Here is a 26,285-nt window from a genome sequence, read left to right as displayed (position 1 = left end):
TTGAAAGGAAACTGGACACAGCTGTGAGGTTTGGGTAGAGGTTTAATAGCACTTCATTGGTTCACAAAGCAGAAAGTCCTGCGTCACAGCAGTCATCACAAGTCAGCTAATATCTTCCATCTATAAAATATTCATGAGTTTTACCGTATGTGTTGTGTTTAAATCACACTGTTCAATCTCAAGAATGAATATACAACAGTTGGGTTACAAATATAGTTTTACATTCAGTCTCCAAATAAACAAAAAAAAACCCTCTGAGGATGTGTGTAAAGAAAAGCCAAGTTTGACTTTTTATATAGGAATCATTTAAACTACCTGGAATATAAATAAATATTAATATGTTGAAATTAAACGTGAAAATAATCATGCTGAATTATTATCCTTGTTTGAGGACTTAAAATCCATATTTTCTTGTGTTTGCTAGTTAAATATTTCTCTTTATTTATTTAAATAATGAGGTTTTATTTCCCCCAAATAAATAATCTGGAATCTATAAATATAAAAATATATCGGTTTAATAACGTGTCGGTAAGTCCAATGATTAAAGACGTATAAACCAATCTTTCTTCCGTTCGACTCCGTCAACTGATCGTTATCTTGTAAATTAATTTTAGGTTCGGTTTCAAACAGGAAGCAGCTATTGATGCAGATTCCTGTCGTCAATAGTCTGTTTGGTACAGAATTAATATGCCTGCTTTTGCATTTTGCTTGCAGGTGATCTTTTCTATGTTTGGGTTCAAATTTGGCACAAAAACCCCTCAGTTAGATTCAGGGAAAGATCATTGTTTGAGTTCAAACAGAAACCGTTTAACGGCACTAAAATACTCGCCATGATGGTATAAATGTCCTGTTTAACGGCACCATTTACTAAAGTATATATACAAAATTTCATTCTTCTGTCCAGTCAGGTTCAGATGTAACTTTGACCTCTTGAACTGAGTTTTGTTAATTTTTTAAAAACAATGTTTTTATTTATTTTTAAAAGGGGGGAGATAAAACCAAAGGAGAGTAAAATATCCGTCACCTAGTAGAGCTGCAGAGAGGAGGGAAGAAATGATGCAACAGAGAAAAGTTTGGTTTTGGTTTGAGTTTTTTTAGGTAAACTAGTATTTTTGGATTGAAGCTGCCAATATTTCTCTCCAACAATCCGATAAAATAGAAATACAATAAAACAATCCGCTGAAACTATAATAATAATTTAGATTTAAATGAACTAAACAGAGTAATGACGGATTGGTTCATTCATTTGATAAATAATATCATGTAACTGTGTGTTAGAGCTTGAACACTTGAGATTTTGCCTCATTGAAACAAATGAAGCAGTTGCCATGACGATGACGGCTGATGTTTGTAGAGCTTTGATTAACGTCGAGGTTTGAATCAAATCATTTTTTGGATCAATATTTTGTTCCTGATTGCTGCTACAAAGTGTGGTTTGTTGAAACGCTGCTGCTGAGGATCATGGGATCTGTATCTCTGAAACAAAGGCAAACCTGACGACTCACATAAAAGTTGTTTAAAATGAGGAACACTAACTTCAGAAGAATGTGGATATTGAAGAAGAAGAAAAAAATTTACTTCATCAGGGCTACAAATTATTGATTAATCTGTAAATTATTTTCTCGTTTTGTCTATAAAATGTCAGAAAGCAAATGTTCAAGGTGTGATTTCAAATTGTTTGTTTCATCTGAACATCAGTTTAGTTTCATATTTGACAACAAAAAGCATCAAATCTTCACATTTGAGAATCTGGAATAAACAGCAAATGTTTGTTATATTTGCTTGGAAAACAAATTATTAATAAATTAATAAAATGTTTGGGGATTGATTTTACAAGCTTTGTACGTTTAAAATGTTTTTAAAAAATAATTTAATGAAATTGTATAAAAGTTTTGTCAGACAGGTTTGTATTTCGTACGGAGGGTCGATGCGGTCAGCTGTGTGTTTTCTACTGTATTGTTTTATTGGGAGATTTTTTCTTTTTTGGTTGTTTTTTTTTTTCTCTTTTTTCTTTTTTTTAATTACTCAAAGGCCAAAATAAATTTTAATTTCAACAAAAATCCTCAGTGTTGTTAAAACATCCTCTTGTGTTTCTGTTTTCAGAAACATTTAGAGGTTGAAATTACGTCAAAATTTGAATTTTTACAAATATTTTCTGGAACAGACATGCTGCTCTGTGGAGGCACGCTCGGGTGAAATCCAATTTAAACGTGGCGTCTGGTCCCTCTACTCGTCGGGGGAGCAGGTGTAGACCTCCCCGCGGGGGTCCACGGGGGAGGCGCAGGTGGGAGGAGACGGGGACGGAGGCTCCTCCTCCTGGAACTCCACTGAGTTCTCCCTGATGGCGCTCCTCCGGCCGACGCTTCCTCCTCCTCCTCCCAGCCCCAAGCTCCTGATGCCGCCGCCGCTCCGAGGACTGGGACTGCTGTAGCCCGCCTCCCCGCCACGCCTGGGAACACCCGACACACCAGGAGGAAGAGAAAGAGGAGGAAGAGGAGGGTCAGAAGGAGACGAAGGACAGAGGAAGGACTGAGAGCGGGGGGGCACTTGGTGGTTTGTTTATAAAGCGAGATTATATTTTTTAAAAAGAAGTTAAAGCCCCTGAAATCTTGATAAGCAGGTTTGAACTGGGAGGGGTTAAGATGGCGAACAGGAAGCTGAAGTGAAGGAGAATTTGACCCCGAAGCCGTGAGGACAGTTTGCAGATCAGAGGTGTCTGAGGACAAGTGTGAAACAAGAGCAGCCAGACATGAAAGGAGGGAAAGGAAATTTAAAATCACAAATGATCTCATAGATACTATAACAAAGATTCAGGGACGAGTGTCATTTTTATTATTGTAAAACTGCAGGAGACTCAAATAATTTAATATTTTCTAACAGATTAATTTCAAGATCTGCCGTTCTGTCTTCAAAATACACAATTTTTATTGTCCCAGAGGGAGATTTTAGAGAATTTTACTACTTTTCTCTTTTGAATTTGAAAATTAAATTGATAGGTGTTAAATGGATTAGGTAATGCACCAAATACATTTTTTTTTAAGAAAATGGTGATATATTAAACTAATTTTAAGAATCCTGTAATCCTAGGATTACACCTTCAGAGGATACTGTAACTGAATAGTTAATTTGATGATGTGATTTTTTTTTTTATTTTTTTTTAGTAGCATTTATTTTTGTGACTTGCTTCATCTTCCATACATTTCTAATCTACGGCTGCAACTAACGATTATTCTCATGATCAGTTAATCTTTTATTGGTTCTTTTTTCATTATTTTTCTAACCAATTAACTGTTCAGTCTATAAAATTAATATTATAGTAAAAATGCCTTTCACAGTTTCTCAGAGCCCGATTGGACGGTTTCAAATGTCTCATTTTATCCAAACAACAGTCCAAAATCAAAAAAAATACGACTTAAAAGCAGGAAAACTTCACATCAGATAAGCTGGAACCAGAGAAGGTTTTGAATTATTGTTAAATACATAATTCCAGGTTTCACCAAATGACATGTGAGACTTTTTAAACACCACATTGAATACAGTTTAATACCTTTTTCACAGTTTTACAATCAAACAATGATGGAACCAGCAGAGACGATAAGAACTAAAATTATTTATTAATTACATGAATATATTAACATTTATATAACTTCACTATTTTGTCAGTAATTTGCAGCTATAAAGAAGCTTCATCAGACCGAGACGACTTCTTTGCTTGTTTACTTCAGATGAGCTTGTTTTTGTTTTTGACTGTATTTATCTTCATCTTTTATTATTTGTATCCTTTAGTTTGTGGCCAGTTTTGTTTGGTCTGTAGGAGTTTGGGATTTTGTGAGACACCTGCTGGTTGTTTTGTGTTCTTTTCATCATTATTAGAATTGTTTTTTTGTTTATTTTTTGTTTTTTTGTCTTGAAAACGAGACGGTGCATCTGAAGTGGTTTGTCCTCAGCTTAAATTTCAAATAATAAATAATTCTTAGTGATGTAATTCATCAGTTAACCAATTTTAAACGATTAACCAGTTACAAATAAAATATTTAAGTTAATTTAAGTTGTATCTGTCCGTTATTAGAGGATGTTTCCTGCTGCTGTAGCTGCAGTAGTGACTGTTTGCTGCAGGTCTGATTAAGCAGCTTCCTGCAGCACTAATGCTGTCTCACTGTGTTTACAGATGGAGGACGTCTTGTTGCAGCATGTAAGAACTTCTAAGGTCTTTTTTTATTTGAGGAAACTGAATTAATGCTTTTTTAGTCCTGCAGATTCCCTGATGACTGAACCAACAGGTGGGTACGGTGGGGGGGGGGCAGTTACCTCAGTTTGCTCCTGAGTGAAGACACCTCCCTGTTGAGGGCGTCGTTGGCCTCGCTCGACTCGTCCAGCTCCCTCTGCAGTTTCCTGCGGCCCGCCGCCATGCGCTGCGCCTCCTCCTCCGCCTCCTCCAGCTGATGCTTCAGCTGCTTCACCCGCAAGTTGCTCTTGTCCGCCTGCACAAAGTTAATTTACATGTTTATGACCGGAAGCACGGTGAGTTATGTCAGGTATCGCCTTTGTTTTGGCAGCTATTTGGAGATTATTGATTAATCTACCAATTATTTTCTTGATTAATTGTTTTGTCTCTGAAATGTCCCAAAGATACTCAGTTCACCATCATATTCGACAAAGAAAAATATGAAACCATCAGTTTTAAGAGGCACATTTTTGGCATTTTTGCCTAAAAAATGATTATTTAATTATCAAAATAGTTGCAGATTAATCACTGATCAATGAATCAGCTAATTATTGCAGCTCTAATCGATCACTTTCTGTCATTACTGTGATTACTGAGGTCAGGATCGGAGTGCAGCGTGTTACCTGGTCTTTGTATTGCTGTGCCTGCTTCCTCTCGTCCTCCATCTGGATGGTTAAATCCTTCAGTTTCTTCTCTTTCTGACGCAGATTCTTGCCGTTGGTCTGACGCTCTCTACAAAATAAAAGTCATCATAAATGTTAATGTACAGAACAAAACAGTGACTGTTATTCTGAAGCCAAATCAGATTTAATAGTCAGATTTTTAGTCTGCCTAAACCTAACCGACCTAACCAATGACGGCAACGAGTACTAGCCAATCAGAGGCAGGGTGAGGCAGAGTAGGTCGGGTCATTCCATCGCCATCCTAAGAAAAAAAAATTGGCGTCCCGTTTGGTGAAGTAAATTCGTCCGTCCTCGTGTCTTTTGTGGCGTTCATGTGGTGTCAAAATAATCAGAAAAATTAGTTTCACGTGAACGCCCCTACAAGTCGGAACAATTTGGAAAGTCGGTGAAAATTTTGGTACGTCTTGCCGAATTTGACGTCATATACAGTACGCAGAAACATGGCGGACGAAAGTAAATGTTTGGTTGATGGCATTTTATTAATTCACATATTGCAGATCAATTTTTTGCTCATGTAATTTGTAATATGGTATTAGGCTGTAACCGGTAGTTGTAGTCCATGTAGAGTGACCTAGATTAGTTAGATCGGTTATTTATTAGCATTAGCTCTGATAACAAGTCAGGTAAAGCAACGTTCTACATCGTCTTTGTAGCGTCTTTGTTTCCACATTATGACTTCAACGCTCATGAACACACCGAAGTTAGAAGAACGACCTCCCAACTGTGGAGCTAAGACGTGAGGAAAAGTCGTGAGTGAGGGAAGCGAAGAGCCACGTTAGCATACGTTAGCATACGTTAGCATGCGTTAGCTAAGAGAGAGACTCATCAGGATGATGAACTCTGACTTCAGAGAATCGTTTGCATATTGACACTCAAGCATGTACAATATTTTATTATATATTTTACCTTACAATTGTGACAAATGTACATTTTACATATATTTATAATTTTTTATCTTTTAATTTGTATCCTTTATATTTGTTTTCTCTAATTCTTATTTTTCACATTAGCCTTTTAGCACAGCCTGAGGGATTGTCCCACTGTGACAAATAATAAAACCTCTGAAATCTTTAAATATCTTTATTATCTGGAGTATATTTAGATCAAAATGTTGTATTATAATATATGTAGTCAGTCTATGTCTAATTTTATATGTCAAACAGATTTTTAAATTACTAACCAACAGCATCCAGCTGTAAAATGCATCTGTTCTCTGTGTTTCAATGCATCTTACAGTATTTTGATAAAGTCTCTTTGCTCTACTTGTCATGTGATGTGGAACTGAACTCCATTTCCCATCATTACCTGCTCTCGAACTCCAGCTGCTCCTCCGCCTCTCTCAGTTTGGCCTCCAGGGCGGCGATGGAGGATTTGAGTTTGGAGCGTCCCTGACCTTCGACCTCCTGCAGTTTGACCTTCAGCTCTCGGTTTTGTCTCTCCAGCTGCTGCCTGGATCCCTCCCGCATCTGAGAGGCGGATCTCTCCGCTGCCAGATCTGCACTCAGCTGATCCACCTGCAGAGCAGGAGTCCGGACGGGGGAAGACAAAAATTAAGAAAAAAGAGGAAGAAACAGTCAGAGAAGGGCGAGTAGCTAGTACCAGTTAGTCTCGTTATATGACAAATATGTGTCCAAGAAAAGATCATTTTTGAGTGTTTTTATATCAGAATCTAATTTCTCTTCCTGTTTTCATGAGCTTGATGATTCACTTTTCTAATTCTTATTTTGTTCTCCTCACTTTTACAGTTTTCAGGTTGATTTTCTTACTAATAATCATCTGTGTCGTCTCACCGTCCGACTAGTAAAATCCAGATGAAAGAAGATCAGAGTTGATAAAAATGTTGATATACTGATCTGAGTCGACTGCAGACACTACTCAGGGCAAAAAAACCCTCATTCTCTGCATGTTTATGGGGTAAAAACATATATTATATACATATACATACGTATATACAAATATTTTTAATACCAGTTAATATTCTACTAATCAGATGCTAGAATCAAGCATCAATCATACAGAATACTAGTAACTATATTATAGTATAACTAGTTATATTATCTATTATAAAGTAGTTATTGCTTTAACAATATAGATGTTTAAATATAGCATACCTTTTTTTCATATAACTATCTAAAACCTATAATCTAGTCCCCTCTAAACCTCCCTTGTTCCCTCTGAGGCTTCTCTAGTCAAATCAGAGTCTCGTCTAGTCCACGTCGACCCTGCTCCGGTCCCCTCTGGACCCTGAACCCACCAGCTGCTGGCTCTTCCTCAGACGGTCGTTGAGGCTCTCGGCGTTGGCCTGCTCCTCCTCCAGCTCCTCCTCCAGCTGGCCGATCTTAGAGTCCAGACGACGCTTCTCATCAGACATCAGGGACCTGAACAGAAGACGAGAGTGAACATGAGAAGAAAATCTTACTGTTTCACAGGATTATCAGAACATACATGAAATTAAATAATGAATAACTTCAGAATCATCTGTGGGAGATAGATATGTGGGAGTGAGACTGAATTGTACTATTAGTGTCGCAAAACTTTCATTCTGCACAATTTTACAATCTGAAGTCTGTAGCAACAACAAAACATTTAACATAACTAACATCCTAACAAGGTGATAAAAATCCAAAATTCTTGAAACGTCAGATATCTCAACAACTACTGGCTGGATATCCGTACATTTTTATAAGAGATACTCAGGCAACATCCTCGGGCTAAAAGTTGCTCCTAACAGGCCGAGTTTGGAGACTAAAACTAAAAATAAGAGACGTGTCATTCATAACTTCACAAACCTCTTGAGTGACTGACACCTGCAGGTAATGTGCCCCCTCACATCAGGATCTTTTGGTAAAATAATCACAATAATGACTTTTATATTATATTTTGATGGCAGGATTAAGGATTTGGAAAGAATAACACCAGCAGTAATGGTTTACACAAGGATGGACTTATAACTGCGTCTGTCAGCATTATACATCACACTAATTCACACTTTTGTGTAAATAATCACCAACTGCAACAACGGATTTCATGGCCATCAATGGATCACCTGGTAAAATAGTCACTATAATTGAGGACTCCTAGTGTTAAGATAAGATACATAGGGCTCTTCTATTTTGTCTCGTTAGTCTCGAAGGCGTCTCGTTTTGTTAAATGTCTGTTTCCTCGACTCCTCCGTTCACATCTCAGGTGGGAGGGACTAAGACGCGAGGAGAGGAGGCGAGGATGTAGAAACTGAGAGATGAGAAGAGGGGTTAGTGAATACGGCCCTGGTTCTCTAGTGCCACCTTCAGGACACATCCTCCCCTTTATTTACTGTAATCCATGACATTAAAAACTAACAGTAAACATTAATAGTCCCCAGTAGAGTAAAAAGTCTCATCTGTGGCGACAAGTGAAGGTGATGTTTGATGAAATGCTTCATTTCTTCTCATCACTAACATCTTCTTCTTCCACCCATTAACTAATCTCCTCTCTAATGACTGTGAATAGATACTAACAGTGTTAACAGGACACCTACTTCCCCGAGGAGTTACTGGTCAGTTCTTCAGACAGCTCGTCTCTCTCCGTCTCCGCCTGCTTACGAGCTCTCTCAGCTGCTGCCAACATCTGGACAGACGGACGGAGGGAAAAGGTCAAAAACAACAACAAATCAACATGATGTTAAAAAACAATCAAAGTTGTCATTGATGATTCAGCTGGAAATCAAACTATATGTGAGCTGTTTTTAAAGATTTATTAAATCATAGTTTGCAGCATATAAGGAATAATCTGATAACACTAAGAGCTTCAGAGGTTTTTAAAGTGATATATTTCATGTTTTTTGAACAAAAATCACCCTGTTGGACTGTTTAAACCCCACGAGAAGCTCTAAAGATGTTGGTGACACGTGATGACGTCCTCACCTCATGCAGCTGGACCACGTCGGCCTCCATGGTCTTGTTTTTGCGCTCAGACTCCCTGGCTGAGACGAGGACCTCCTTCTGGGCTGCACGCGAGTCCTCCAGGTCCCTCTGGAACTCCTTCACCTGGCCCTGTGAGGACAGCAGAGGGGCGTCATGTAGCTAACGCTGAGTAACTCTGATGTTGGTCTCAAAGGTCTCAAAATGAACTTGGTGTTGGGACAAAATATAATATATAATATTAAACCCACTGGACTGTTTGTATTAGCAGCAAACAATTAAATTAACACGTCAAGCAGAAACTGATCAGAAAACAATCAGACTTCTTACTAGAATCTTCTAGTTTCAATACATTCACCATGTTATCATGACATCAGGCAAAAGTAATACTAATAAAAATAAGTATATAACATAATTGAATAAATACCTGGATCTTGCGGAGCTGCTTGACCGCCTCGTCGCGCCCCCTGTTGGTGGCCTCCAGCTGGTCCTCCATGTCCTTCAGCTCCCCCTCCAGCTTCTTCTTCCCAGCTGACGCCTGACCTCGCTGCTTCTTCTCCTCCTCCAGCTCCGCCTCCAGCTCACGCACCTGACAGAGAGAGAATGATTTTAACTTGAGCAGATAAACTATGAAAACTAATGAACTAATTAAAGGAGGATGAGAGCTGTTAGAAAAATAACAACATCAAAGCATAAGGAGATCTTAAAGATATAAGGACTGGCAGCAGTAGGTTGTACTCCACCTGTTTGAGGAGCTGCTTCCTCTTCTCCTCGCCCATCTCGTCTCGGGCCTGCAGCTCCCTCTCATGCTGGGCTTTCAGAGCCTGACTGTTGACCTCCAGACGCAGCTTGGCGTCCTCAGCGACCTGCAGCTCGTCCTCCAGCTCCTCCATCTGGGTCCTCATCTCCTCCACGATGCCCTCCAGGCCTCGCTTCGCCTTCTCCAGGTCGTGGACCTGATGAAGGACGGAAAGATGATCAGACATGTCAAACTCTCTAATCAACGTCACCTCAGGAAGCGATTTCTTACGCTCTTTCCCACGTCGTCCTTGGAGCTGATGAGGTCCTCCATGTCAGCCTTCAGGGCCTTCATGGTCTTCTCCGCCTCCTCCAGAGCATCCTGGTTCTCCTCCAGCGCTCTGGCCAGAGCTAACACCCGCGTCTCCTTCTCCCTCGCCTCCGCCTCCGCTCGATCCCGCTCCTCTGCAAACTTGGAGGACACGGCGCGTTCCTCCGCCAGCATCTGACGAATACCATGATGAAGAAGATCACAGGACGTTAGAAATGAAATGAACAGGAAGTTATTCACAATGAGAAGATGTTTTGTGGAGCTTTTTAAACTTCTCTCATGGAATATAAATATATCAGTTCACACTGTTTCCCATCAACACATGACCCCCCATATTTTGTGTTGTGGCAGGAAGGTCTGGACAGGATTTAGACAGACTCTCTTCAGCCTCAGAATTAACAAAATATTGATGTTTTCAACCAACAAAGTGTGGTTCACCTGCAAAATGTCACTTAAAAAAAACACAAAAAGGACATTTTTGAAACCCAAAGCAGCTGCGTGATCTCTAACTCACTGGCTGTTTATTTAACGGCTCAACGATCAGTGTTTGAACAAAGCATTGTGGGTCGTTTTTGACAGCTGCTATTTCCAGAGCAAACATCTGTCCGTGAGCCAATACCTTTTCATCACAACTATCTGGATCTGTCCCAGTCTCGACCTTGTGGACTACTTTCATGTTTTTTATTTCATGCTGTAAATCCTCATGATGTCTTTTGTGGTTTGTGGTGTCGGTTCATTTTCAATCAATTACTGTAATGACAGTGAGGGTCAGACCCCAGTAGAGTCGCCCTTACGGTGGGTCTCCAGTGCAGTGTGAACATTGGATTTATTTATTTATTTATTATCATTGGATGCCAGTGTGACAGACTTTTCAAAATGATTTGGGTGTCTAAAATTAATTAAATCATGTCACACAACTCAACAAAACCTACAAAAAGTAGAAAATTGTTGTCTAAAATTAGTTTTTAAAAGTTTCTTCCTCCCCTTTCGTGCCTCTACAGATGATGTTTCATTCATCTATGTCTAATAACTGTCTGAGGACAGTGTCAGCCTTAATGGAGATAAGATTATGTACTCTAAATATCTATAATCAGTATAATCTGGCCTTTACGCCTGTCTGTGGAGTCAAACACACAATGAAATCCTCCAGAAACTCCTCTGGAGCCGGCTGACCTGATCAAACTTCTTCTGCTTCTTCTCCAGGTTGGACACAAGCTGCCGCTGGCTGTCCAGGTCCATGAGGACGTCCTCCAGCTCCTGCTGCATGCGGCTCCGGCTCTTGTCCAGCTTGTCGTAAGCCGAGGCCTTCTCCTCGTAGTCGCTGTTGGTCGCCTCCAGCTCACGCTGCAGACGCTTCTTTCCCTCCTCCAACAGCTCCACCGTCCCCGACATCTCGTCCAGCTTCTTCTTGGAGTCGGACAGCTGACAGAGGGTGAGACAGTGAGAGGTTAAAGGAGTTTGATTAGATAGATTAGTGACAGAATGACACCGTTTACTCTTCTCTAACAACACTGATTTGTCTCTGAGCTTCTCTGAAGTTACTGACCTGCATGTTGAGGCTGGAGACCTGCCTCTCCACGGCCCGTTTGGCCTCGGTCTCCTCCTCCAGCTGCTCCATCAGGTTGTTCCTGTCCTCCTCCATCTGACGGAGACGTCCGGACACGTTCAGCTTCTGACGGGTCTCCTCTGACAGCAGCTCCTGGAGGACAAGAAGAAGGAGATTGTGAGGAAAAGATGCATTGGCTGAGCTCTAGTAACGATATTTCATTGTGGTCTGAAATCTGGAAGTTTTACACCCAACTGGCGTCCATGTGGAAGAACAGAATATAGTCGTCTCTCACCTGTGCATCGTGGAGCTGTGAGGACAGACTGGAGACGTCTTTACTCAGCTTGATGTTCTTTCCCTCCGCCTCGTTCAGCAGACCTGTCATACTGTCCAGCTCCAGCTGGTGGAGAACAAGAGGAAGGAAAAGAGATTGAAAGAAAGAGACATTTTTCATCATTTTCTGACATTGTATGGATCAAACGACTAATCAGTTAATTGGGAAAATAATTAACAGATTAATTGTCAATGAAAATGCTTCGATATTATTACTCACGGTCATCTTGGAGACTCGCTCCCCCAGCTCGATCCTCTGCCGCTCGCTCTCGTTGAAGCGTGAGTGCAGGTCGTTCAGCTGACCCTCCACTTTCTTCTTCTTGTGCTCCACGTCCTGCTTGGCGCTGGCGAGGGATCGCAGGTCGGCGCTCAGGTCGGCCGTCTCCTTCTCCAGAGCCTGCTTGGCTTTCTCCAGGCTGGCTCTCACCTGGACGGACAGATGAGTGAGAGAGAGAGTCGTTTGCATGAATAACAGTGCACTGTAACCATGACATATGGCCACTAGGGGGCTCAGAATGAGTTAATTTAACATGTGCCCACAGAATAAATCAATACATTTTGGGGTAATTTAATGTGTGTGTGTGTGTGTGTGTGTGTGTGTGTGTGTGTACCCTCTTGGCCTGCTCCAGATGCTCATTGAGCTCCTCCACAGCCTGACTGTGTTTCTGTCTCAGGTCCTGGATTTGGGCCTCGTGGCTCCGCCCCTCGTCCTCCATGGCTTTCTTCAGCATGGCCACTTCCTGTTCACGCTTCGCCCTGCCGACCGCAAACACGCCACACATCAACACAAGAACACATACGACAATAACGCAGCCTAGAAATCTGATTACGGCAGCTTACAAAATTCCGCTTGTATGCAGATGACACTGTTATTTACTTTGCTACTGAATTATTTGAAATTGGTTCTAAGTGCAGAAAAATGAAAGTAATGTTGTTTATAAATTACAATAAAACCTTCCACCTGTCACCACTGTTTATACTGCAGAGATTGAGCCACTATCTGTAGATAAATATGTTTTTTCTTTATCTTTTTTAAAGATCTATATTAAGCAGCTGGTGAGAAAACTGAAGCTATAAGCCTTTAAAATGGATTCTGGGGCATTTTTATGCCTTTATTGGATAACGACAGTTGAGACATGAGACATGTAACAAAGGTTGGACATTGTGTTTACATGACATGCGTCTTAACCAGCTGACAAACCTTTTATTTAATCAAATTTGCTGCACTGTTATTTTCTATTATTCTGTTTTTATTACATTTAATTCATATTTTTATCTTCTATGACTTATATCTTCATGTCACCTAGTGTTTCTTTTATATCTTGATATAATGTCTTTTTATTTTCGCCTTTCTATGGCTTATGTAAATCATAATGAATTGCCTTGTTGTTGAAAGTTGCTATATGAATAAACCTTCATAGCACAACATGTTACCATAAATGTCTTTCTTCTGATGCTTTTCCTGAGGTTTCTCCTCCTTTTTAAACCTGTTAATAGATTTCTGGAGAGTTTTTCTGCATCACAGTCTAAGATTTTAAAGCCCTTTAAGGCAAATTTGTGATAAAAAATAAATAAAATTGGGCTATATGAATGAATAATTTACACACTTGAGAACATTCATTCACCACCTGTCTTCAGCCTGTAAGGTGCAAACACTAACAAACATTACTGATCTTCAGACTGTGGATCAGTCAGTTGACACACATGATATGTGAGATACGTCAGTTTGAACAGACCGTAGCTCCTGCTGGGCAGCGGTGGTGTCCAGGCTGTCCTCCAGCTCGGTGCGTAGAGCGTTCAGCTCCTCTCCGAGGTCCCGTCGCGCCGCCTCGACCTTCCCTCTGGCTGTTTTCTCTGCCTCCATGTCCTCCTGCAGCTCTGAAAGCAGGAGCTCCAGCTCCCGAACACGCTTCACCGCCGCCCCGCGCTGACTGCTCTCCTCCTCCAAGCTGCGGACACAAGAAGAAAGTTTCACCTCTGAATAAGGTCTTTTAAGGTTAACATTTCATATGTTTACCCACAAAAAAGTATAATCACTATTTTAAAATCCTTAAAATGGCATCTACTCCTTCTCCCTCATTACAAAATTCTGAATCTATGAATATGAAAGTGAGATCAGGAAGAAGGAGCAGATTTAACCAGGTAAAACTTTCTACTTTCAGCTGATGAATGTCAAAACACTGGAAGGGGACTTTAAGTTAACGGCTCCTACATTAGCAACCACTACTTGCTTCTGTTGATTGAAAATGACGTTGACAGCATGGATATGTCACTGGTTTGGGCAAAATACAACGAAACATCCCAACAAGAAATTCAAAACAAGTGAAAATGACATGTCAACTCAGTCTGATTAGCAGGTTACACGCCTGTAAACATGATATCTGATGACGAGATTTCCTTGAAATTTGCTCTGAATATTCAGGGTCTCCAGAACCTGAAACCTCAGTATGTCATTTAAACACCGGATTGTATTGTGGGATTTTATGGACATCCTCTTCGTCCCTCTTACCGGGCCACTGTGGCCTGGAGCTCCTCTTCCCTGGCGGCCAGCTGGGCTCGGAGCTCGGCTAGTTGGGCCTGCAGGTCGGCCTGCTGCTCCTGGAGGTCGGCCAGCTCCGCCTCCACCTTCCTCTTGGCCTTCTCCATGTCCTGACGACCCTTCTCCTCCTTCTTCAGACGCACTGGACACATAGTGAGGAAAAAGACACTCGATATAGTGAATACATCTCTATAAAATGTTCTTTTTCATGTTTTATGAAGGTGTTTGGTGAAAATATATCATTAAGGTCATTATTTAATATTCTAAACTCAAAGACTAATGAAGTTCCACAGTATTGAGCAGATACAAGCAGACAGGATTGTGCTTGTGCTGACTGACCCTCCAGGTCGGAGATCATGGACTCGTGCTTGGTCTTGAGTTTGGTCAGGTTCTTGGACTTCTCCTCCTCCTCGGCCAGGTTGGAGTTCATATCAGCCAGCCTCTCCTCTAGAAGCTTTCGCTCCTGCAAACATGAGAGCATGTGAGTACGGCATGCGCTGCGTGTGAAACATTTAAAAACACACAAAACTGCTCCTTTTATACCTTCTGCAGTTTGTTATTCTGGTCCTCCATGAGCAGAATGTCCTCCTCCAGTTTCTTCACCTTTCCCTCCACAGCCACTCGCTCCAGCGTCAGCTTCTGCCGAGCGTCTTCTTCCTCCGCCAGGTGGCCTTCCAAAAGCTGCAGGAAAATACACGTGAGGTAACGTATAGCTCATAAATAAAGGAAAGCACAGTTTAAAAAGCCCAGAAAAGTCAGAAGATACTGGAGCAAAACTTACTCATGGATCAGGTACAAGAGAAGCGTGTAACAAAATGCAAAAAGGAGTAAAACAGAATTACAAAACTATTATTATTATCTACTATTTCTATTATTATTATTGTTATAAGAACTTTCCAAGTGTATTTGTATTCACTATAGTCAGATATAATATTTTTTGAAAGCAGATACTGACATTGATATTTGAGATTTAAAAAAAATCACATAACACATAACATAAACAAACATCTTTGAGTTTTGACCAAAATATATACTGAGATGCACATTTTACAATTAGCCAACATACCATCATTATCAATATATCTACAATAAGTCAATATAGGCAAATATATCTGCTGAGCTTGAGTGTTCATAAATTAAGATGCTGTTAAAAAAATATTATGATTAAAATTTTTCTAATCTTAAAAAAAGGGTATTTTCTAATCTTTAATTATGTCACTTAAGAATTCATATTTTTTTTTACACATCTGGTGAGATGCAAAAATGGAGTACAATAAAATAAACTGAGCTGACATGATAATTGACTAATCAGTTCTAATCTAATCTAAAACTAATCAGCAACAATTCTGAAAACTAATTAATCATTAAAGTCATTTATCCAGAGTCCATAACCTCGATGAGACTGAACTTCTAGATGCTAATCTTAGCATGCTAACAAGCTGATGTTAAGCAGGTGTAATGTATAAATGTTAGTTTAGCATGTTAGCATGCTAACATTTGCTAATTAGGACATAGTACAGCTTTGTGTCATTAGTTTTGCAGGTATTTGGTCATAAACCAAAGTATGAAAGAAATTCAAGTTCTTCTAAAATTCCTCTGAGGATCATGAACGTCTGTACAAAATGTTACAGAAATCCATCCAATAACTGTTGAGATATTTCACCTCAAAGATATCAACCTGCTGGTGGCGCTAGAGGAAAAGTCAGAAGGGAAATCATAATCATAATTTTATAGCACTCCATCCAAAATGTCAAACGTTTGCTGATTGCAGCTTTTCAAATGTGAAGATTTGCAGCATTTTTCATGTTTTTATCATTTTAAATGTAATATATATTTGGATTTCAGAGTGTTTGTTGGACAAAACAAATAGATTAATCAATAATTAGTTGGTTGAAGTCCTGAAAATAAGACAAAGTACTATGGTAGTGCTGCGTTTTTATGGCTAAAATAATAATAATACTGTGTTCACCTGTAGCTGCTGCTCCATGTCCTTCCTCTCCTGCTGCAGTGAGTTGCTGCGCTCCTCCTCCTCCTCCAGCCGGGCCTCCATCTCGTGCAGCACCTCCTCCAGCTCCTGCTTCTTGGCCTCCAGTCTCACCCTCATCTCCTCGGCCTCGGCGCACAGGTCCGTCTCTGCCTGAAGCTTTGACTCCAGCTGGGCTCGCTCCTCCATCAGCTACGCAAACAGACACTTGAATCACTTCTAGAAATGTAGTTTTTAAAAATAGAAAACATTGTAAAACCCTGTATTTGTGTCACCTGAGTGTGTTTCTGGGTGATGTCCTTCAGTTCAGCTTCGGTCTTGGCCGCCACCTCTTTCGCCACCTTTAGTTCCTCCTCCTTCTGACCCATTTCCTCTTCCTGTCTGGTTACCTGCAGCAGAGGCTTCACCTGAAAGACGGACACACACACACATCCAGGACTTAGTTTGATTTCTTTTCCTTCAAGATATGAAGTGCATGATTTCACGTCATTTACAGGAAACGCCACAAACAAGAAAAAGTCATGATGTTGGATAATAAATGAAGAGATTACTTTGTCATTTCTCTAGTAGACATTTATCCTGATAATTGCAGCAGAGAAAAGGGCCACGTCGAGAGTTTATCTCTGTACGGTGGCCAGTTTAGGACATCTCACACTCAGATTCAGGCTCAGCTGTGGTGATATTAGCCTGCCAAAATGCTAATCTTATGCTAGCATTCAGTACTAAAGCACTGCTAATGCTAAAATGTTTAAAGAAACAGTGAAAGTGAAAGTTTTAATCCTGTGTCCTTGTGTTAACTGTTCAATTACCTCTTGTTAATGCCAAATATATGTTAAAAAAAAAAAAAAAAATGTCTGTCTTGTATGTCTTTTTACTTCCTGTAAAACAGTTTCTAATGTTTGATGAGTCATCTTGAACTCAGAGGCGTAAACACAAATTTATCCAATCAAATGTGACTGTGATGAAAGTATTTTGCTAACCCGACATTTATGTAACATTTTGTATTTTAGCATGTTAACGTGCTCATTTTTAAGTAATATTTAACATATTTAGTAGACTAATATAATGTAAACAGTCAGTGTGAAAGTGATGGAAACATGACTGTGTGTGTGTGTGTGTGTGTGTGTGTAACCTTAGTGAAGAGCCTCCACCACTGCCAGTTTCTGAGTTTGAGGTAACAGGCGCAGTTCCTCTGGATGACCTTCATGGCGGTCAGCTGCTGCTGACGTTTACTGAACGCCCTGAAAACAAACACACGAAGAAGAAATCAGACGAAAGCTTCAGTTAGAGGCACCGGGACACTAATATCAGTCTAAGTATTTCTCTTACTTGCGGGCCAGGAAGCCTCTTGCTTGTGCCTGGAAGGAGATGATGATGACAGTCAGTTTGAGGTCTCGCTCCTCCTCCAGCTGAGCCAGAACTCCCGTCCTGAAGAACATCTTACTCTGACCGATACGATACAGGTTAGGATCCAGATCCAGGTGCTTTACCTGAAGGAGAGGAGAGCAAGGAAACAACCGATGAGTCAAACTCAATAGGCACAAATATTTTTTCCATATGTTCAGCTCCATCCAGCTCACCATCAGACAACACGCCTGCTTCCCGTCCATGAAGCCTTTAGGGATGGCGTTAGCAGCCAGGACCTCATACCTGCAAACAGGAAAACAACAGACAGTTTGACACTTTACTGTGATATTAAATGATCACACAGTACTCCTTAAAACAAGCCAAAACTAGGGACTACTCTTTTTGTTCCTATTATTTATCAAGCCAGTGAACACATCATCAGTTACATCCTTCATCAGCAGAGACCCGCCAGCATAAAAACATAGTTACAACAATAATACGATCCAGTTAACCTTCCTGTTGTCCTCGGGTCAATTTAGACCTGGGAGGACAACAGGTGTCATTATGTGCTGTCATCAAAAAAATTGAAATGGTTTTAAAACAGTATCCTGACTAAACTTTTACATAAACCAGTCTGCCATAATCCATCAACATATCATCCTCTGATCTCAACTATAGTTAAAAATAATTCATAATTTCTTAGTCAGGATTTGAAACACTTGCTGAACATCAACTCGTTAGCATGCTAAGATTAGCATCTAGAAGTTCAGTCTCATTGAGGTTATGGACTCTGGATAAATGACTTTAACAATTAATCAGTTTTTAGAATTGTTGCTGAATAGTTTTCAACCACTCCCAGGTCAAAACTGACCCGAGGACAACAGGAGGGTTAAGATACATAAACAGGTGCGATTTTCCAAAACAATCTAAGTAAGAACACTAAATTTAAAAGCAATCACGCAGGAGTTCTATTTCCCAGATCCTTTAGAATTGAATTAAAGGTCCAGCGTGTAGGATTTAGTGCCATCTAGTGGTGAGGTTGCAGACTCAGATTCAAAAAGATTCAGAATTGATTAGTGATATTGATAAAGTGCTATTGAACCCCATCCTGAGCACTGCAGACTCACCTCTGCCTGAACTCCTGGAACACGATGCGGTTGGGGAATCCCTGCCTGCAGATCCGGATGCCCTCCAGCACTCCGTTGCACCTGAGCTGCTCCAGAACCAGGTTGGAGTCCATCTTACCAGCCTGCAGCACAGCAGCCAACCAACAATCACTGAACGTACAGTCAGTCATTATCTCCTCTCCACAGACTGTAGCTTAACCCTTTCATGCATAGTGGTCACTACAGTGGACAGCTATTCAAAAGCCGTTTTCTTATATATGCATGGGGTTTTAATGGTATAGTTGCATTTCAGCCAACACAGTGGACTCTAGTGCGTCATCCCATACACTGCCATCCATTGGCCAGCCTTTATAAGTGCAACACAAAGTTCTCAACACCAAGATGGCCGCCGGCTGGCCGTAAATGCTCAGCAGCTCAGAAAATGACGATTAATCATCTGTCCACTATGTTGGACATCATCAACTACAATTATACTATTACTGCGACTTTGTTGTTCTTGAAAATACTTCACCTGCAGTAACTTTTTTGGTTGTAAATCAATTGATTTATATTTTTAGAATGTAACTTGCAGTTTTGAGAGGGCTAAGGATACTGAGGGAGCTGAGGATGCTGAGGGAATGTCTGGCACCTCAAAAGAATGTCTGGATTAGAAAAGAAGGATCTTCTGCATTTCAAGTCATCTGTAGTTCATGTGCTAATTAATAAATGCAGTAAGACAAAGGGGAGAGGCTGAGGAGTCAGGAACAAAGTTCAGTGTTCTGCATTGCATTGAACAGTATTAGAATATGTTAAAATATGTTAAAACATTAGTTTAACAACTTTGAAAATATATATTATTTTATAGTTTTCAAATAATGTATAATTTTATTCACTGGTTTGTTAAATACATATTCCTTCAGTTGAAAACTCAAACGCATGCTGTCCACCTGAGTGGACATGTGAAAAACTCCTTGAAAAATGCAGGTTTAAAAAAAATCAAATATTTTTTTTCATGCCTAAAGAGGAATAAAAACACTTAGGAAAAAAATCATGCATGAAAGGGTTAAATAAAATGATTTGTTCAGGCTGCTTTTAGGGCTTGAGCTAAAAAAACCAAACAACACATCACATCTGATTCATTTCAAAGCTCCACAGATGACCTACCCTCTTCTCGTGGTTGGGGATGATGCAGCGGACAAAGTTTGGCTGCGTGTTGTGCAGCGTGGTCATCAGCTTGCCCAGAGACTCCTTGTACAGCTGGCCCACCGTGCGGAACATGCCCTTCTTGGATTTGGTGGAGGTGTGCACTGAACTCTCTGACATCTTGGTCATGGTGTCCAGACCCACCACTCGATCCACTGACACGGGAAAGATACACACTGCGTTTTATTACCATGACGACTTAAAAGATTTACGGTGAAACTTCCAGCTGAAACGAGGTAAACGAGGACATGTCTCCCTCTCGTGGAGGACTGACCGTCTTTCCACAGATCCTGGATGAAGTTGCTGGATGAGTTGTTGAGCAGAGCCGTCACGTTGTCATTCAGAGGGTCCATGTTCTTTGTCAACCAGTCGGCTGCGTTATAGTCGACCTGGAAACGTTGAAAGACATTTTAGTAAACAGAAAACTTAAATTAGGTGTAAAGTTATCATGATAATAACATTTTTTTTAAAAATCAAAGGCTTGGACTTGAACTTCTTGGACTAGAAAATCATCGTTTTGGTCACCGTAAGATTGTAATAATATAGATTTTTGTTTTGTTTTGCTCAGTATGTCAGTAATATATGATGCATTGTTTGGCTTAGTGTAATAGTGTTGTTTTTTATCTATTTATGTTGTTTGGCTCTTTCAACTACATATCAATGGCCGAAGAGCAAAACCTCCCATCTGAAAAATGCACTTTTTGGAGAAAACTAAAAAAAAACTTGTTGTTTTCTTGCAGAATGCTATTTGTTAAGGACAACCAATACATAATACACTGTACCGTAATAACCATACAAACATACCGTAAACAATACCACATAATAAAGTAATATAGTCCAAAAACAGTTTATTATGTATTGGGTGTCCTTAACAAATAGCATTCTGCAAGAAAACAAGTTTTTTTTTAAACAAGTTTTCTCAAAAAAGTGCATTTTGCAGATGGGAGGTTTTGTTCTTCGGCCATCAATATAAAAAGTAAACATATTAATGGTCAACAAATCCCATTAAAATACCAAAACCAATAAACGAAACAATATCAGAGTCTCTCTCAGTACTTTCTGATCGTTTGTTCCTTCTGAAGACGTAAATCTTTAAATAAAACTCACAAATATGTTTTTCATTTTTAAAAATGCTCAGTAATTTCCTAAAACAGCCGCACACTGTAGCTTTTAGCAAACAAACAGGAAATAGAGCGTTTGTTAGGGACTATTTTCAGCAGCGGATGAATCCACATTTGATGCTCCAGTGATCATTTCTGGCAGCAGGACAGTGTGTGTGTTCACCATCCATACCCTTTAAACAATAATCAAATTGTTTGTGTTGTTTACAGTTAGACTGATTATTGATCCCTCCTGAAGCCCTCGGTGATTCTCACCTTGCCGGCGTAGTGCAGAACACTGAACATCAGCTTGTCTTTGAGCTGTTTGGGTTTAGAGAATTTGACGTGACCCGTGTGGGTGTTCAGCAGCTTGTCCACGAAGGTCAAATCGGTGGCTTTGGGGAACCAGCACTCCTCGTCCAGCAGGGCCAGGATGCCTGGAGGGTTGTTCTGCAGGACACCAAAGGACACAAAGGTTTGATCTGAGGTCATACCAGTGCATTTGTTTCCTGTTGCGATTACTTAGTGTTCTTCATAGTCTTCAGAGTCACAATTTGGATGTTGGGACAAGAACTAGCTGAGATGCAGGTCCAGAACAACGCTTTTTAATATTTTATATCTAAAGGGGACATATTCTGCCCATTTCCAGGTCTATATTTATATTCTACTGGAATATCTTTGCATTATTTCCAGTTAAAAACTCCTTATTTATCTCATACTGCTCCTTTACACAGCCCCTCAGTTCAGCCTCTGTCTGAAACAGGCTGGTAAAGTGAAACACTGACCGGCCTCTCGATGAGCTCGATGCAGGGCTGCAGATCCAGGCCGAAGTCGATGAAGTTCCACTCGATGCCTTCCCTCTTGTACTCCTCCTGCTCCAGGATGAACATGGTGTGGTTGAAGAGCTGCTGCAGACGCTCGTTGGTGTAGTTGATGCAGAGCTGCTCGAACGAGTTGTCCTGAGGAAGGAGAAACGATGATCGCGTGTTATTTAAAACGTGCTTCGAAACACGGTTTAAATGGTTATTCTTGTCATAACTGGGTCTGGTTATGTGTAGAGAGTCATACAGGATCCTCAGCTGTGGAGGCTGATGAATCTTTACAGCTTGACTTAATTATCTCATTATCTCATAATATAGTTCAGAACAGAAAATTGACTCCCGCACCCTGTCAGCACTTATGGTTAAATTACTAAATAGCGACATTTTGGTTAAGTAACCTTCATTAGGCATGAATGACAACACGCCTGCACATCAATATATATATATATATATACTTACATATATACTAGGGATGTGCGGAGAGCCCAGTATTTGTATTTGTATCTGTATTTGTTGAGGCAGCAAAATTATTTGTATTTGAATAAAAGTGGACAGAGGCTTAAAAATCCAATCATCATCAGGTAATAATCACTATTATGAACACACACACACACACACACACACACACACATGTGATCCTGGGAGAAACATAGTTTGTTGCTGTTAGTTTGATTAAATAAACATAAACATGAATAAACATGAGGATCCTGAAGATAATTAAGAGAATTAACAGATCTTAGAAAATAAACATGAGCACGTTATTTTTGTTTTCCCCAGAAAGTTAATTTAGTCATGATTTAGCAACCACAGCTGCTCTACTTACTGCCTGTTACTGTGTGTTTCAGAGATTTACTGTAAAGATCAAAAGGAGCTAAATACATAAGATAACAACATACAACAAAACAGTATTTAAATGAGTGTTTTCAGAGATCCGTCACCTCAAAAATCTCAAAGCCAGCGATGTCCAGGATGCCCAGAAAGGAGGACGACTGCCTCTTGCTCTTGTCCAGCGTCTTGTTGACTCTGGCCAGGATCCAGCGAAACAGACGCTCGTACATGGCCTTAGCCAGAGCCTCGATCGCAAAGTCAGCCTGAGGAGGAAGGACGGAGGAAGGGGTGAGATGGACAGAGAGAGAGAGAGGAGAAAAGCTTCTTTCTCATTTTGTTTTTGGATGGTTTCAAAGGTCTGTGCTGCAACAGAAGGGCTCTACATCATTAGAGAAAGTTAATAATTAGAGACTTGTGTGTCGATAGTGAGGTTTGTTTTACCTGCTGCTTCGTCTGCGCCTTCTGCACCACCTCCCGGCCCACTTTGATCCGGGGGGTGAGGATGGCCCGGGTGTAGTCGGTCACATTGATACCCTGCAGGTGACACACCTTCTGGGCAGCTGGGGTCGATGGGTAAGACGAGAAGAGGTCAAAGAAGTTTAGAGGTTAATTTCTGTGGTGGAAGAAGTACTCAGATCCTTTACTTAAGTAAAAGTAACAATATCACAATGTAAAAATACTCTATTACAAGTAAAAGTCCTGCTTTTAAAATCCTACTTAAGTAAAATAATATTGAAATGTAATAAAGTTACTAGTCACTAAAGCTGTGAAATAAATGTAATGGAGTAAAAAGTACAATATTTCCCTCTAAATTGTAGTGGAGTAGAAGTATAAAGTAGCATAAACTACCTCAAAGTACTTGAGTAAATGTACTTAGTTACTCCCCACTACTGGTTAATTTACCATACTAGTGTTATATTTTAAACAGTTACCGGTGTTGTCAGGCATGGTCGCCTGCTCGCTGTTCCTCTCCTTCTCAAACTTGATGTTGCCCAGCTGGAGCACAGTGGAAACCACCTTCATCATGCCTGCAGCGAGGAAGAGGAAGGCAAGAGAGAAAGACAACAAGATGGTGAATAAATCTCCAGCATGTTTACAGATGTCCTGAAAGAGATTTTACCTTATGGTCAGCCCCATTTGGACTGTATTTATTTCTCTTGGGGAGGTGATTTTAATCCAGTCTACTGCAATTACAATTAAATTAAATCCTGTCCAGAGCGACGTATTTTAAAGTGGAACTCTGTTTTATTTTGTTTTTCAGCAGGTAGAGCTGCTTGTACTTCAATTATAAAAATCTTCTTATTAATCTGATAGAAGAAAACATGCAAACAACAACATATAGGCCTATTTGGGAACCAATACGACAGAAAAAAATAAAACCATCAGGAGAGCGAGACCTCGTAAAGTTCATCAAATGAGCTGCTGTAATGTCACCTACAGGTAAGTACTGCTGTTCTCTTTTCAGACACGTTTTTAGTCGATATTTGTCTACATTTTGGTAAATTGGCGCCATTACAAGTAAGTTGAATTAGCTATTAGCGGTTCCTGTTTATATTGTAGCCGCTGATGTACAGACAACTATGTGGATTGAAGAAAACTTAAAAAATGTGATTCTCAGACAAGTTTTGAAAACCATTTATACAACAACTAACTAGAGGTTACATAGAGATGGGTTGCTACTAAATGTTTACACCGAGGCTACCAACTGAAGCTAACTGATTGAACCAACTGACAAAGCTAATGTTAGCATGCTAATATTTGAGCCATTTAGATTGAAGAGTAATAGAGGTGATAAGTTATAGAATATGGTCAACATATCTGACCTGACTTATTATATTACACAGAAAAAACACAATATACCTCAAATTACAAAACTTTATGCAAACAATCTAAATGAGCAAATAATGTTAGTTAGCTTAGCATAATGAGATATTTCCCTATGAACACAGATAGAAATAAAACAAAGTCAGACCTACATTCTACAAAGGATTGGTGGATTTATTTTATATTTTTTTTATTCTAAAACTGTAATTTCTGGATGTTAAAGCTTGTGATGCTACAAAAACACAGATATTGCCTCGCATGATTTACACATTTAAAGGAACTTGAGAAGGACTTTACACATTAACTTAGTGATCAGCAACATCCCAACTACATTAAAGTTAAAGTTGTGTATAACCAGTTCAATTTTAGTAGGATGTGCTGGTCTGCATAGCTCTGCATTACAGATTTCCTTTTAAATGGTTGTCTATGTGTCAGAGGACAAAGAAATTCTTCATCTGTCTAGACAGCAAGTTCTTGACAGGATTTGGAAAACATGAACAACTGTAAAGAAGGTTAGAATATGGTTTGGTCGACAGACAAATACGAAACACTGAGCAGTGTGATACCTAATCTCTCATCATCGGTGAAGCCCATGATCTTCATGGCCTCCAGAGTCTCATCAAACATCTCGTCATCCTCCTGACCCGGGATCTCCACGTGTCCCGCTATCAGGAAACGATAGCTGCTGAAGTCCTCCAGCAGCAGCTCCTCTAAAAACACACACACGCAAACATATGAAAGTTTTGGTGATATTTAATGAAACATGGACAATTTGTTAGCTGTCAAACCCAGAGCAGAGAACATTTACAGCACTGTGCAAAAGTTTTAGGCAGTTTAGTTTATATCGTATAGATGTTTGGATTTATATCCATAACGTAACACCATCAGGGAGGCGTCTGATGGTCCCATATGTAATCAGCAGCATTACAATGAGCCCAAACATCCAGCCAGAGTCATAAAGAACTATCTTCAACAACAAGAGGAACAAGACAACAGATGGTTTAGCCCCCACAGAGTCCTGATCTCAACATCATGGAGTCAGTCTGGGATTAACGTGAAGAGACAGAAGCAGCTGAGACGCTGAAATCCACAGAAGAAGAAGAACTGTGGCAACTTCTCCAAGACGCAGGAACAACCGAGCTGCCGAGTACCTGTTTCTGCTGTTTACTCAACTTTGTATCAAGTTAAAAAAGCATTCTCACTTCACTTTTAGTGCCTAAAACTTTTGCACGGTGCTGTCTATCAGTTTCTTCTCTGTGTGTCCAGTACAAAGGTCAATGATGTATTTAGCCTAGCTTAGCATGAAGACTGCAAGTAGATGGAAACTGCCATCAAAAAAACCTTCCAAGAACTCTAAAGTTCACACCATGTATCTTTTCTTTATTTAGAAGATTTAGAAATGTAAAATGTTTGTCTTTTTTCACTTTTCATGGAGCTAGGATAGCAGTTTCCCCCTGCTTCCAGTTTTTGTGCTAAGCTAGGCTAAACACCTCATGGATATCCACCTTCTCACCTGACTCTAAGTAAGATGGCAAACAAGAGGATTTCCCAGGAAATCTCATATTGTTCCTTCAAGGATATAAAAAATCTAAACGTAAGAGAAGAGTTTATGTTTGTTTTTTTGCTCGTATTGTCTCTACTCACCCCTCATCTTGTCTTTGGCTCCTGCCACCATGTAATAGAAGATGTGAAAAGCTCGCTCGGTGTTGGCCTGACGAATACAGCGAGACTTCTCCAGCAGGTCTGATCCGGTCAGGAGAGGGTTAAGCAGATAACCA

The 26,285-nt window shown here is 40.1% G+C and overlaps 1 protein-coding gene across 4 annotated transcripts in view; it reads right to left on the bottom strand.

Moving 5' to 3' along the window:
• Positions 1–24: 24 nt before the first annotated feature.
• Positions 25–26,285, bottom strand: part of LOC137200861 (myosin-11-like) — a 43,394-nt gene continuing 17,133 nt past the window's right edge. For 3 of the 4 annotated variants that reach the window (XM_067615543.1, XM_067615545.1, XM_067615544.1), the window contains 34 exons: positions 26,152–26,250; positions 25,074–25,217; positions 23,616–23,711; positions 23,125–23,243; positions 22,794–22,946; positions 21,820–21,993; positions 21,311–21,484; positions 20,209–20,323; positions 19,896–20,089; positions 18,753–18,874; positions 17,859–17,928; positions 17,608–17,768; positions 17,411–17,519; positions 16,554–16,685; positions 16,264–16,470; positions 14,838–14,975; positions 14,634–14,757; positions 14,265–14,436; positions 13,492–13,704; positions 12,367–12,511; positions 11,976–12,182; positions 11,718–11,822; positions 11,423–11,575; positions 11,050–11,298; positions 9,838–10,050; positions 9,551–9,763; positions 9,235–9,396; positions 8,811–8,939; positions 8,426–8,514; positions 7,163–7,286; positions 6,214–6,422; positions 4,849–4,957; positions 4,309–4,481; positions 25–2,449 (listed from right to left, as the gene is read on the bottom strand). In XM_067615543.1, coding sequence (XP_067471644.1) covers positions 2,227–2,449; positions 4,309–4,481; positions 4,849–4,957; positions 6,214–6,422; positions 7,163–7,286; positions 8,426–8,514; positions 8,811–8,939; positions 9,235–9,396; positions 9,551–9,763; positions 9,838–10,050; positions 11,050–11,298; positions 11,423–11,575; positions 11,718–11,822; positions 11,976–12,182; positions 12,367–12,511; positions 13,492–13,704; positions 14,265–14,436; positions 14,634–14,757; positions 14,838–14,975; positions 16,264–16,470; positions 16,554–16,685; positions 17,411–17,519; positions 17,608–17,768; positions 17,859–17,928; positions 18,753–18,874; positions 19,896–20,089; positions 20,209–20,323; positions 21,311–21,484; positions 21,820–21,993; positions 22,794–22,946; positions 23,125–23,243; positions 23,616–23,711; positions 25,074–25,217; positions 26,152–26,250 — 5,219 coding nt within the window. In that variant the 3' untranslated portion in view covers positions 25–2,226. Of the gene's footprint in view, positions 2,717–4,308; positions 4,482–4,848; positions 4,958–6,213; positions 6,423–7,162; positions 7,287–8,425; positions 8,515–8,810; positions 8,940–9,234; positions 9,397–9,550; positions 9,764–9,837; positions 10,051–11,049; positions 11,299–11,422; positions 11,576–11,717; positions 11,823–11,975; positions 12,183–12,366; positions 12,512–13,491; positions 13,705–14,264; positions 14,437–14,633; positions 14,758–14,837; positions 14,976–16,263; positions 16,471–16,553; positions 16,686–17,410; positions 17,520–17,607; positions 17,769–17,858; positions 17,929–18,752; positions 18,875–19,895; positions 20,090–20,208; positions 20,324–21,310; positions 21,485–21,819; positions 21,994–22,793; positions 22,947–23,124; positions 23,244–23,615; positions 23,712–25,073; positions 25,218–26,151; positions 26,251–26,285 lie in introns of all 4 variants that reach the window. The other variant, XM_067615547.1, reaches the window with a different exon arrangement.

Source organism: Thunnus thynnus, chromosome 17 (genome assembly GCF_963924715.1).
Source record: "Thunnus thynnus chromosome 17, fThuThy2.1, whole genome shotgun sequence".
NCBI classification, from domain to species: Eukaryota; Metazoa; Chordata; class Actinopteri; order Scombriformes; family Scombridae; genus Thunnus; species Thunnus thynnus.
The sequence above is the reverse complement of the archived record's forward strand: the minus strand, read 5'-3'. Positions and strand labels throughout refer to the sequence as shown.